The sequence below is a fragment of the Ambystoma mexicanum genome, chromosome 6q (assembly GCF_040938575.1).
Source record: "Ambystoma mexicanum isolate Mex_15411 chromosome 6q, UKY_AmexF1_1, whole genome shotgun sequence".
In the NCBI taxonomy this organism is placed as follows: domain Eukaryota; kingdom Metazoa; phylum Chordata; class Amphibia; order Caudata; family Ambystomatidae; genus Ambystoma; species Ambystoma mexicanum.
The window spans coordinates 156027930-156041446 of record NC_090937.1 but is presented as its reverse complement, the minus strand read 5'-3'; the positions used below and the strand labels follow the sequence as shown (position 1 = coordinate 156041446).

Genomic DNA, 13517 nt, shown 5'->3' with positions numbered 1-13517 from the left:
GTTTACCCCATATGGATACTAAACGTGGCTAGTGCCCTAAAATGGCGATGCCACAAGATATTCACTTGTTCTTTGGCTATATTGCAGTTTGGCATTCTTTCCCCAGGTCAGGAAATCCCTTAAAAGGTCATGCGTTTGCCCGGGAAAGCTGCTGCTTTAACGGGCTAGTGCTGCTTGTATGCGTGCTTGGCCCAGGAAGGGGGTGGGACTGTCTAGTCCCATTTCACATCTGTGGTGCCAGAGAGTCTAGATGTGGGGCAGGAGTGAAACCGATAGTAGTCCCTGATCAGACAACTACTGGCTGTTTGAATGGTGCAGATCCTTACCATTGGTGGGCTTAGACTTGCTTCCAGCCTGGGAGCTAGGTAAAAGGAAGACTCCTGCAGCCATTTCTTTAGATCAGCGTTAGAGCGAAGAATCCCTAGTAGAAGAAAAGCTGACAGAAGACTGAAAGAAGACTCCTGAAGAGGCCTGCCATCCCTACCTGCATCTGGCCTGGTGAAGCCCTGTTGGACTACCTGATCTCCAAAGACCCTGAGCGGTGCTTGAACCCTTGGACTAGTGGGACACACTGGTCCCGACACCATCAAGGATTCAGCCATCCTGAGCCTTCGGAAGCGTCCCTTGACCACCCGGTGGACTGACCAGCTCTCTCATGGGCTACCTCGTCAGAAGCATTGGCGTTCAGCGGTTACACTCAGAAATTTGGTGGTCACCAGCTTGAGGCACAAGTCACCTTTCCTCTGAATGTCAGCATCCCAGCATTAAGGGATTCTGTCCTAGAGAAGTTTCTACAACAACAACTGGAAGGACTCCGGTCGTCACCTTTGTGTAGAGACCATCGCTGGGACTAGCCGCCCCCTGTCCTGTGAAGTGTCCTGAGGAGGCCTTCATCGATTAATCTTACATATCTTCATCGCCAGAGGTTGCCTCTTACATATGGACCCGACAAAGACACCTCTCACTGGAACTAACGGCAGGCAATCCAACCTCCGGAGACCCCCAGTTAACACATCAAGTTTCTGTGTAAATCGGAGTCAAAGGGGTAAGTAAACACAAAGCATTTGCCGCCCCCAGCCCCGGTCTTCCGTAGGATAATATTGGGAATAAGTATTTTCGGTTCCTAAACCTTCCATTCCACCACGTTTTGGTCATCGAATCTGGGTAGTAAATTGTGAAAGATAAAAAAAATATTACTTACCTAAATAACTGTGTTGAATATCTTCTTTTAATTAATACCAATACAAGTAAATGATAAATTATCTGCAAAGCCACATTCGGGGGGGGGGCAGCACTGTGGCTCCTGAGACTTTTTGGGCACAAGGCCTCATTCTTCATATAGACTGGACTGCTTAAGCTAGGAAATCACTTGTGACTTGTTTATATCATGTACTGCATTATTTACTTACCTGCTGTGTTAAATCATGTGAATGCATTTCATAAACCTATGGTTAATGTATACATGTTTGTTATTGAGTATTGTGCTATAATATCAACTGCTAGTTTCATTTTGTGTAGAAGTTCTAGAATAAACATTTGATTTTTATACATTCCTTTCTAAATTGAATTATTGTGTATTATATTGTGTGGACTCTGAGGGACCCTGACCCCACTCACACTCACACTCACACTCTCCTGAATAGCCTTGACTGCTCGCCACGTTTACCTTGATTGGGTTTTGGCTAACTTCTCAAAGTTCCCTGTTCACTATAACTAGGGTGGACTCCTAAAATCGTCTCTGACACAAAGCCGGCATATTTTTGGCTATAAACTTTTATTAACCAATAATAGGGTTGGAAAAATGCCTCGCCATCCCGAAAATCTAGGAGGGGGTCCCCTGGCTCAAAGGAAACTAAGGAATACGTCAGGATGTCTAAACAAAATTTCTTGTGTCTAAAAATCCTACTTATGCCCCCAACACCAATATGATAAATCAAATGTGTAGGGCTGATTTCTTCCAAAGTAAAGTGTTCCTGATAGCTTTTGCCAACAGAAAAATTCCTAATGTCTTGTGTGGTCCAAATTATAAAAGAAATGTTCTACCAGGTAACATTTCAAGGGGTTTGTTCCAGTCCCCTGGATTCCTTCTGATTCTACTTTTCTTTGAGTCCACAAGACCCTGTATCTTCTCAGATAAATGTCACTCTATTTTTTATATCTTCACAAAAGGTACGAGTAGCAGACTCTTAATTCTTTACAATTCGGGCTTGGTGTATTTCGTTACCAATCATGGCCCTTTCATCAAAAAGTCTCATCTATTTAACATTTTTAAAGCGCTCGCACAGCCCGCGGGCATCAAGGTGCTGTTACAGAAATTGTTTGTTTTTTTAGTTGCGTAATTGTTTTTTTTTTGTGCGTTTTAGTTGCGTATTTATATGCGCTTAAACACCCAGAGGTTTTCTAAGTGCCACCCCGGGGATCAAACCTGTTTTTCGTGTCGTCTTGCTTCCAAGGCGCGCGCACGTTGCTGCTGAGCTATCCTCCCGGGATCTTTTGTCTTAAGGGTCCTCAACCCTCCTATTCTCAAACTCTCTTTTGGGTGCGAGTCCCAGACTCGCGATTAATTAATACAATAGTTTGTTTCATTTTCCTGCCAAGTATATGTGTAGCTTGATCTGTTTTATCTCCCAGGGTCACAGACCCTCTAATTGTTTGGTTTTCATATGGATGCAGGTCCCAGACTCGCAATGTTCTTTTTCAATGACTTGTTTTTTCTCTGCTGGCAAGCATGTGCTCCTTTCTACAGTGTATCTGCTTCATATTCGTATGTGGTTGCAAGTCCCGGACTCACACTGTATGGATGCAATACCTTATTTACTCTTCTGCCAAGAGTATGCTACCCTCTGTGCTCGCTCGACTTCTCCCGGGTTCCCAGACCATCACACTCTCTGGTTGTTCCCAGTCACCTCCCAGACCTTCAGCACTTTTAGCTCTGCCTGCATACCGGTTTCTCCTGTGCGCATCTTCCGGGCAGCTGTGCTTCTTTCTGGGGCTCTGGGCATGCTCAGTTGCTTGCTTCGGATGGCGGCGGCCCGCCAATCACTTTCTCTTCCGTTTCTTTATGGCAGCCACCCTTTGTGGGACAGGGCTTCACTTCCTGATGCCTGGAGGTTCGTTCTGGCAGCAATGGAAGGAGCTCCTCCTTTGCGCCTGCTTTCTCGCTCTTGCTCAGATCCGTGCACAGCGTGTCCTGCTTTAGTGCCCGGTACGCCAGGTCGGCATCTGCCCAGCTTCCTCGGTCGATGACTGCTCTCTCCATCCTGCTTTTCCTCTACGTTTTTGCATTTCTTTGAGCCAATCGGGTACAATGAACAACTAGACAGTTTATTCCAGTTCTCTGAAGTAATCATCAAACTCATGTTCCTCTTCTTCATCACAGTAGTGATGGTAGAGCTACATAGGAAGCATTTGGTCTTTCCAGGGTTATTGGTCAGCTCTATCCGATTAAGTGGCTTAGCCTTACAATAACAGATATTAACACTGCCTGCAGAAAGTGAGGGAGAACTTAATTTGGGAAAGGAGGGAGGGTCTACTAAGGCGGTGGGATACCATGCTCGCTCAGAATGTTCGTCCCTAATACCATAAGAGGCTTCCCTTCCCCATGTGATCCTCCCCCAATGCACCACTCCCACGGGGACTATTGTAACTGTGGACGCATCGCCATGGCCCCATGGGAAAGCTCTTCCCTTAGGGGAGAATGGACAACCTCCTCAGATTCATTACACAGGCCAGATACTAGGAATCAATCTTAACTGTGACATAACCAAGAAATTAACATCTGCAAAACTTCAGCAGGTGAAACCAATTTAGTATCAGGAGCTGCAAACGTATTGTCATGCTCTTATGTCACTTCATCTGACATTACTTCTTCCAGTGCTGCTGTTTATTATACCAATTAGTCCCACTATTCAAAGTAGTACAACTTGTGCCCTGGAATAAGGCATGAGACAGTGGCCTGACTATTAATTGAAGCATGTTTGCCACCACAACAAAAAGGAAACTGTTTAAATGAAAGATAACCATATTAATTCATGAAGTGGCAAGCAAGAAATCAACCTTCACATTGTGATGTTTTTATACATCACACAGTTACGTCTACTTTCAGGAGTGAGTTTAAATAGGACTGAATGGAATTTTGTAAAGTTCTGTCAAAACATCAGAACTCAAAGGAGAACCTAGGTTGTCATGGCATTGGGCTTGTTTTGCTTCCTTACAGATTGTTCATTTTAAAGGCTGGCCACATCAAAGCACAACTAAACTAGGAAGTTATTCACTCCTAAACAATTATTTCACATGTGAATCATGAAGTCGCTGTCTTACCTGCTCTCGGATCACATTCTTGTAATGGGACATGATATTGTCATGCTGTTCCAGTGTCTTTTTCACCTCTTCTTCCTTTTTGTCCTCTTCACTGGACTTGTAGATTGCCTTTGTTATAACAACTGCAACAGATAACATTTTCTCAATCTTGCTACTAAAATAGTCGCACACATTTTTGTGATGAAATATTCAGGGTTGAAAAAATAAAACAGTTAAATGCACAGCCCAAAAAGCCCAGATTCCGTGCCCAAGAAGAATCGCCAATTTAGAAGACATGCTGGATGATCCCACAAAAAATACAGTGTTTGAAAAAATTGTAAAATATTAGTCTTTTTTTGCAGAAAAGGTAAACATTTTCAATACATAAACTGCAAAACACAAACTAATATTTAAATGAAATGAAAATGTTTACTTGCATTGCACAAGCTATTGAATTAACAGGAGGCATACTAGATTGTCCACAGGGTCAAAGCTTGAGCAAATGGCGAGGAGTCATAATTTGTGTTTGTTTTTGTGTTTCTTTTTAAACTTCGGTGTGTGGGGTTGTTACACAATCCCTGTGTCATTAAAGATTTTATAACCCAGTGGATGTGCACACACTAACGAGTGTTAGCTTGGCTACTTGTCTCTTCCAACACAGACACATAGTGGAAGAGAGTGGTTGAGGAGCATGACTTCTACAAGGCTGGATGTTATTAACAACAACTAGAAGTGAATAGTTTACCTTCTTATTCTGTCTCCTATTTGTAGGCGATACATTAGCGCTACACAGGGACAGTCGTGGATAGGTGGAAGGGATATTTAGAAATTTAACTCTATCCCTTTCTGTCCTCTCTCACAGTCTTGTTCTTTTTTCTGCAAGTGGTCAAATCCACAGCAGATCCCTGTAGTCCTCTTTTAAAACGAATTCTGCCCTCAACCACACCAGACGAGTTTTGGGTTAAACCAAAGTAGAATCACAGTTGGCAGCACCTGTTGCACCACACTCATTGCGAGGCCACCCCAGAGGGCCAGGAACTGTTGAACCACCAGTACATCCCCCTCCCCGGGGCCGGATTAGCTCATTCCAGAACATATCAGCTGCCTAGCTCTGGGCTGCGGACTGCAGCTGACCATTTGCCCAGACGTCGAGACGGCCCGACACCCCTGGTTGTCCAACATCCTCCACGGGGGGGGGGGGGGGGGTCGTCCAGGCTCAGGAGTTCATAACTGACCCCAAAGGACCCCTGACTGCAGAAGCCCCATGAACAAGCCACACCTCCTAAGGACTATCCGTTAGACATAAGGAGGGAGCCCGCACTATCTGCCACTATCGGAGGTCTGGAACGTGGAGTTGGATCCACTCCCCACTTCAAGCCACTGGGTGATCCCGGGACTGCGTGGGCCAACTACCACCACAGCCCGTTCGGCGGTGGCATGCCAACAATCTGAGGGACTAACGAGACCCCCCCCCCCACCACGTGAGGAACCGTGAGACCCTTACTGCCACATTCTTTCCCCCTCCTACCCGATCCGTACTGGGGTGCAATGAACCAACAAGGCCAAATCCACCAAGGCTACTAAGCAAACAAACATTTCAGCGCTATTAAATACGCCTGTGGGGGAAAAAACCAAGAAAAGTGAGCGCAACGAGGGGGGGACGGGAAATATACCACCCGAGAGCCAGGCAGCCAAGGTGACCCAATCCATCACAAAATCAGACTCCTTCAGCCTGTAAAAGTGGACTCTCACCAGTATGTCTGCTGCAACCGTGGAACTTTGTCTGGGTCTCGCCCTATGCACTCAGTCGAGCTCCAAGGGGGAGTCGTCTGGGAGGGTAATAGTAAAGCAGCAGAGGTCGGATACGTAGGCTGGGAGGTCTTTCTCCGAGATCGCCATTGGGATTTCTCATAGCCTGATATTATTACACCTTGAGCGGTTTTCTGCGTCTTCTTGTTTGGCCTCGAGTGCCTCGCATCTGCATTCTAGGGCTGAAGGAGGAGATAATGCAGGAAGCCAGGGCCATGGAGCACATTCACTTCCGAGATGCATCAATATCCCTTTTCCAGGACTTAGCAGCATCAACGCTAGCAAAAAAAAAAGCTCTCATGCCCATGACCGATTGGCTGCGCAAACGGAAAATAACCTACCGCTGGAACTTCCCTACGGGCCTCGCCTTCACATGGGAGGTTAAAACACGGCAGATCCTCTCCCCGAAAGAAGCTGAATCTTTCATGCACCCGGACACAGAGGAGGTCGTCCCCGGGAGCTCGAACCAATCTCTGGAGGGGGATGGCAGGGAATCCCTTTGTGCCTGGTCCCGGGTGGAGGGTCGACGAAGGGTGCGTGGCCCGTCGGCCAGGGGGAAACAATTGAATAACCACTGAGGCTGCCCCCCCACACCGCGGAAATACCCCTACTGCGGGTCATATTCATCGAACTAAGTCGCCTAAAGCTCCCTGGGTGGAAGCCCTCGAACTGCCATCTCATTCCCCTTGGATCACCGGGATGGAGTCCAGAACTGCACAAACAAAACGGCCCCCCAGGGCCCCGCCGGAAGCGTCCTAAGGCAATGAAGCTCAGTCGCCATAGGAACCAATGACACACAAATCCACACTGCAACAATTTCACCGACACAGCGGGAGACCCTCGGGTCTCTTACGTAGCTGTAGCTATGGCCCAGCCGACAGCCCGTTGGTAGAAGGCTGGTCTGGAATACCTGTTTTTGTTATTGGTTTTGTTCTCGTTCTTTTTGCTTGTTTACTACGGTCAGAGAGATGGGGGGAGGTGGAGCCAGGGGGATGGCGGAAAGCAGGTGGGGGGAGACAGGTAACATGGAACACACCTCAGGGGGGGGGGGGAACGACCCTCAAAGCAGAACCGCCACAACAGTGGAAGCTCAGCCCACTGGGGAGGGGGAGACTAAAGACTCACAATCCGACAAAGGCAGGACAAGTCCTCCAACTAACCTAATCACACATGGCCCTGCCGGATAGAGAGCTATCAGTGATGACCTGGAATGTCCAGGGTCTAAATGCCCTTCGGAAAAGGAAATCCGTAGAGCACAGACTCTCCCAACTGGCGCCCGATATCGTCTGCTTACTGGAAACGCACCTCCTCGGGATAGACGAACAACGCAGCTCCTTTCAACGCTACCCAAGACGCTACTTTGCCTCTGCGGGCCTAAAGAAAAGAGGGGTTGCCATAGTGATAAGCCGAGACCTACTGCTAACACACATCACTGTCAAAAGAGATCCAGAGGGGAAGTACATACTGTTGAAAGGCATCCTGGTGGAGCTTCCCATCACCCTAGCCGCAATATACTGCCCAAATGTGGCACAAAGCCTATTCCTTCGCAACCTCCTTCCCATACTCATAACCTTTACTGAAGGTTGTGTAATCATGGGGGGCGATTTCAACTTAACACCAGACCCGAACCTGGACAAAACGCTCCCTCCATCCAAAGACGACTTTTGCAAGGCTCTCGCCAAGGCAGAATTTCCGAGGGAAACCGACACCACAGATGTATGGAGATGTGCCAACATGGGGGTAAGAGATTACACATTTTTCTCTCATGCCCACCTGGGGCACTGTAGGATTGACATGCTGCTTCTCTCCAGTGCTCTCATCCCCTGTGTCGAAACCATACAAATAGGACACAGAGCCCTATCGGACCACGCCCCGGTCACAATGAAACGGAGGGTACAAGGCTTTCCGGAGCCGGTTCAGCGACACTGGAAACTACAAGACCATATTCTGACAGACATAGCTATCAGAACGGAAATGGCGGAATCCCTCAAGAACTACTTCAGGGAGAACACCACCAGGGACACATCAATATCTACCATCTGGGACACAATGAAGCCTGTAATAAGGGGTGTCGCAAGCGACTGCACAGCCCAGCTCCGACGACTGAACAAGCTACAATAGGATAAACTTGAGGAGGAGGTGGCGGAAGCGGAACGCATCCTCAAACAAAGCCAGAACAAGAAAGTGAACCGCGTGCTACAAAAAGCGAAAAGAACTCTAGAAATGCATTTAGCAGACAAGACAGCCAGAGCACTAATCTACACCAAACAGTTCTACTATGTGAACAGCAATAAAGCAAACCGGCTTCTGGTCCCCAAACTTAAAAAGCTGCAGTCGAGAAACACTATTCAATGTCTCCTGGACGCCCAAGGGACTCTTCGCCACTCTAATGCAGAGAAAAGGGAAATCATGACAGCACACCACAAGGGAATTATGTCAGGCTCCCCCATGGCTAAACACACACAGTCTCAATATCTAGCAGGAGTAGAGCTGGACTCCCCACACCCTCAACTGAAAGCCCTAGAAGACCCTATCTTGGCAGAAGAGGTGAGTGAGGTCATATCAAAACTGAAGCACTCAACCCCAGGACCAGACAGGTTTACAGCCCAATTCTAGAAGAAGTTCTCCTATATACTCGCACCCCAGCTGGCAACCCTGTTCAACTCATTCCTATCATCAGGAACTACCACCCCCTCTATGGAAGAGTCACTAACAGTGTTACTACTGAAGCCCGGAAGGGACCGGAGCCACTGCGCCTCTTACAGGCCGTCACCCTATTGAACAATGATGCCAAAATCTTTGCCAAAATCCTAGCGAACAGGCTGGCTCCCCTACTATCAGATACCATACACCCGGACCAGACCGGATTTATCCCTGGCCATAGTACCCACGAAAACATAAGGAGAACCATAAATACTATCGAATCGGCCAGCAGGAAGGGCTTGGAAATGATGGTCCTATCGCTCGACGCTCATAAAGTCTTTGATATGCTAGATTGGGGCTATATCCAAAAAAGGCACTATGGATTCGGTCCTAATTTCATAAAATGGACACTAGCCAATTACCAACGCCCATCCACCAGACTTAGAATGAACGGGAACAGATCCGACATAATCAACATAACAAGAGGCACAAGGCAAGGATGCCCCTTTTCCCCTCTTATCTTTGCCCTCTCCATGGAGCCATTCGCGAACAGGGCTCACCATATCGCAGCTATGCAAGGCCTGGAAATCAAAGACCAAATCTATAAAGCCGCCCTTTAAGCCGACGATGTCCTCTTAACAATGACCAAGCCCAAGGGATCCATGAAAGCTCTGTGGACGGAACGTAAGGAATTCGGGGAGGCATCGGGATTCAAGGTCAACCTTTCCAAGTCTACAGCGTTGAGCATCAACCTGCCTTGATCCCCAACAACAGATCTGGAACGCGACTATCTAATACCTTGGGCGAAAAGGCAGTTGGAGCCCTGGAGCAAACCCTCACAGCGACACCCCCAAAGGGAAGAATATCAACCCTCTACAAGATCCTCGACAGAACCGACCCTATCCGCAAGGAGCCATACATGCACAAGTTGGAGAAAGACATAGGGAGGCCCACTGAACCGGAGGAATGGGACCACATCTGGACTAGAGCGCATAGAATCTCCAAATGCGTATCCAATAAGGAGGGGGCATTCAAGGTATGCTACAGGTGGTTTCGAACCCCAGAGACGCTCAATAAATGCAACCCCGCAATCCCCCATCGTGCTGGAGAGGATGCCCGGACAAAGGTACACTGTACCACCTGTTATGGACATGCCCCAAGGCCACCCAATTCTGGAAAGCCGTGTTAGATCAAGTCAACACGATCACGGGCCTTGCAATCCCATGGGACCCTGGTATTGTCCTGCTGGAAGCGAGCGGCGAGGGCCAATTCCCCCTGTCAGGCCACAGAGCTGAACTTTGCGCCCACCTGCTGACGGCCGCTAAAATCTCAGTAGCAAGGCTCTGGAAAAACCCAGAGGGACCGGCAGTCCAGATGTGGTGGGCAAAGTGTTGTGACATAATAGCGGCCGAAAAAATAACAGCCCTCCGGTTTGGAAATAAGAGACATTTTACCAGACTTGGGCCCCATTCCTGGACTACACACAGAAATACCCAGGCCTGGCCCGACAGCCTCCCTCTCTACGATGGATGGCCAAGCAAGATTGAAGAGGAGGGTGGAAGAACAGGACAGAAGTGTCGACCAAGGGAAGCCCCCTCCCACAAGTGAGAGAATACACAAACTAAGGAAGGCCTAGGGCCATGCAGATCTAGTCCCCCTCCCAATATAAACTTGAAGCATGAACAGTGTCCCTTGGCTCTTACCCCAACTGCATAATCCATCTGCTCCTCCCCTCACCCCCATTGAGACTTTATAGGCCTGTTGTTGTTGCTTATGTGTATTATCTCCTGTATTAACAAGCAACGTAGCGCTGTTTTCGGCGCATGTAACTTAATGCCACAACGCCTAATTGCTTGTATAAAATCTATAAAAAGATGTTTGGAAAAAAAAATTGTACTTTTACAAGACTTGTTTTTAACGTGTGAATGCGAAAAATCATAATTGGTACCTATTGTTCATGTTTTTGCACTATGGGTTTTTGTAACATGGCAGTGTGTTCTGTTCTTTTTTAACAGTAGTTCTTGTATACAAACACATTCTTATTTTTCTGACTGTTGATTTTCTACTTATTCAATATTCAGTGTGAGAAACCAGAATGTGTCTCACCCACTCAGTCTCCGGGGATCTGTCACCCAGGTGGCCAGGACACGGCCATCACTTTTGGATCCAGTTCCTTGGGGTAGACCAGTGGGGGAAGATAACCTGGGTGAGGGGTCTTTGAGGAGAGGGACAATGGATGGTGAGACGCGGTATCCCCTTCCCTATACCACCGTTGCCCATCCTACCAGGTGGGATATTTAGGAACTCAAACCCCTCCCTTTCACAACATGAACACTTTCTCACAGACAGCTCGCTATGAGAGAAAATGGACTAACACCTGAGCCGTATACCAGACATGTCCCAATACAATGGCCAGGCAAGGTCAGGCAATTACTGACCATCACACACACCTGACTTCCATTACACTTCCCCACACAGATGAAAGGTGGAGCACGAGAGCACACTTTGAGCGAGGTAAAGTACATGAGGAAACAGCAGTTCCAAGATAGCAGTTTAACACAAGGCGAAAGACGGCAAAACAGAAGGGGATCGCAAGGAGGGAAGTTCCCTTGATCTTTTCAACAAGGAACCATTAAAACTACTTCCCTGTTGGTGTTTTTCTGAGTACTTCTCTGCCGCAGGAGTCCAGTCTAGACCACTGGCAGTGCAGCTCTTCCCTTTTATTATTGGTGAGCAGGCCTCATGTGATACCCCTGTGGCACACATAGATAGGGGTACACCTAGTGTGTGTTTTTGGGCACCTTTGTGTCACCCACAGAGCAGGGTATGGGCTGGTGGCAGCAACATGCTGACTTGGCAGTGGCTCTGTGTCTCCCCCCATTTTGAGACACCCAGGCCCTGCCATAGGAATCAATGGATTCCTGAACAAAGGAAAGATGGGCAATGAAAGCCTCATGGCTTCCTACCTTTGCCTCTTTTTTCTCAAATTCTTGAGAAACCCTGGTTCTGTATCCCCTTCCCCCTGATTGGATGGGAGGGCCATATGTGGTTCTGGGGCTGCACCTGCTAGACTGGTAGGAACATTGCCAGCGACTGCTTGTTTTGGGTAAACCATAGGGGTGGGACCTGAATGAATGGAAAGGGGAGTCAATTCACATCCTGTGTTGTGGGCGTCTGGTTTTGTTTGTGTGTCATAATGCCTGTGGTCCTGCCTGAGCCAGCCCTGTCTGAAACTGGAGTGAATGCAGTGTGTTCTCTGAATGGTTGGGAGCTGCCCCCAATACACATCCAATGTTTTGAGTCACTGGTTTGGGGTGAATGGCCCGAATGCCTTGCAGCCCGAATGGGTGCTGCATGATAAATTCCCTCGTGTGCGATTGGCTGACTGAGCCTAGCTCATCCCAAGTGAATGAGGGGATTTGTGTACATCGGAAGACCCCCTCACGTACCTCTGCATCAGAAGCCCAAGTAAGAAGCTGCAAGTCGAAATCGGAAGTCAGAAGCTTGGAAGCTTGTATCCTGAATCCAACTGGAGGAAGAGGTATGTGGCTGCAAGTCTTAAAGAACTCCAAAGGCTGCTGTGCCGATTCAAGGACTGAGCAAGAGAGGACCTGGACAGGCAACCTCTTCCCATTGCTATGAGGAGACATCGTGCAACTGCTGTGCTACACCCAAAGTGTCCTGGAAGGCAGTCCCAAGTGACTGCCGTCCTACAGAGGTATCTTCGTGGCTCCAGAAGAAGTGTGTCCGGACATCTTGAACGCAAGAGGTTCATTAGCATCGGCCTGTGTACGGAAGCTGTCTGTGACCAGAAAAAAGCCAGATTGCTGTGCATTGCCCAGAAGAGGGGGTACACTGGCATTTTAATTTTTTATGCCTGGAGCTTGCCAAGTTCCAACCAACTGAAAACATCTTCAAGTGGCATTGCAGACATAAAATCTGTCCACTTTTCCACAGCTGGGAAAGTCCAGTGTTGCCGGCTGCAGGGAAGTGCCAGCAGGTAGGTTTTCCGCCATTCCCATCCCCTGGTCGATAGTCTAGAGGCACTCAAACGTTCCCGACATACCACAGGTCCAACCCACTCTGTAGGTCACACCCTAGATGCAGTCTTCAGCTCCTTTGACCTCGTCTCTGTATCTAGCCCCAAACCGCTCATCTGAACAGACCACTCTGCCATCCCTTTCTCTGTCCACACTCCACCCCCTCCTCCGAAGGCTCACACTGCCCCCACACATGATCTCAAATGCTGGAACAAATTCAAAGTACTCCCTGACCTAGCTGAAGCACTGCAGCACAATCTCCCAGCGCCCTCAGATATACCATTAACCATTGAATCCTTTGACGCCATGCTTAATGTATACTTTTTTTTCTTTTTTTTAATTTGTTTTTAATCTCTACAGATTTTTTTACAAAGAAAAATTAGTCTTTGTGGCAAGTAGATCGAAAAAGAAAAAACTGAAAAACCGTACAACAAACTAAAAGAAAGAAAAACAGTTTGCCAACACCGAAGAAAAGTCCGACCCTAGTCAAAAAGAAGAAAGAAGGATGAGAAAGTTATGAGGAAAATTAGTTCGTTGGTGTACTTGGAGCGATGTTTAGGCTCTGAGCTGGAAGCATTACTTTGAAAATATATTGAAAGATGTTGACTGTCGCTGGGAGCCATTTATGTTTGTCGCCTCCGATCAATTTATTCCAACTGTTTTCCTCATCTTGAAGTGTGAAGTTAGATAAACTGTCTTTCAAGTATAAAGAACAAATTTCTCGCG

The 13517-nt window shown here is 47.7% G+C and overlaps 1 protein-coding gene across 2 annotated transcripts in view; it reads right to left on the bottom strand.

Annotated features, from left to right (window-relative positions):
• The window catches only part of USO1 (USO1 vesicle transport factor), a 1608467-nt gene that overhangs the window by 594490 nt on the left and 1000460 nt on the right, over nt 1-13517 (bottom strand). For both annotated transcript variants that reach the window (XM_069630579.1, XM_069630578.1), the window contains one exon: nt 4321-4442. In XM_069630579.1, coding sequence (XP_069486680.1) covers nt 4321-4442 — 122 coding nt within the window. The remainder of the gene's footprint in view (nt 1-4320; nt 4443-13517) is intronic.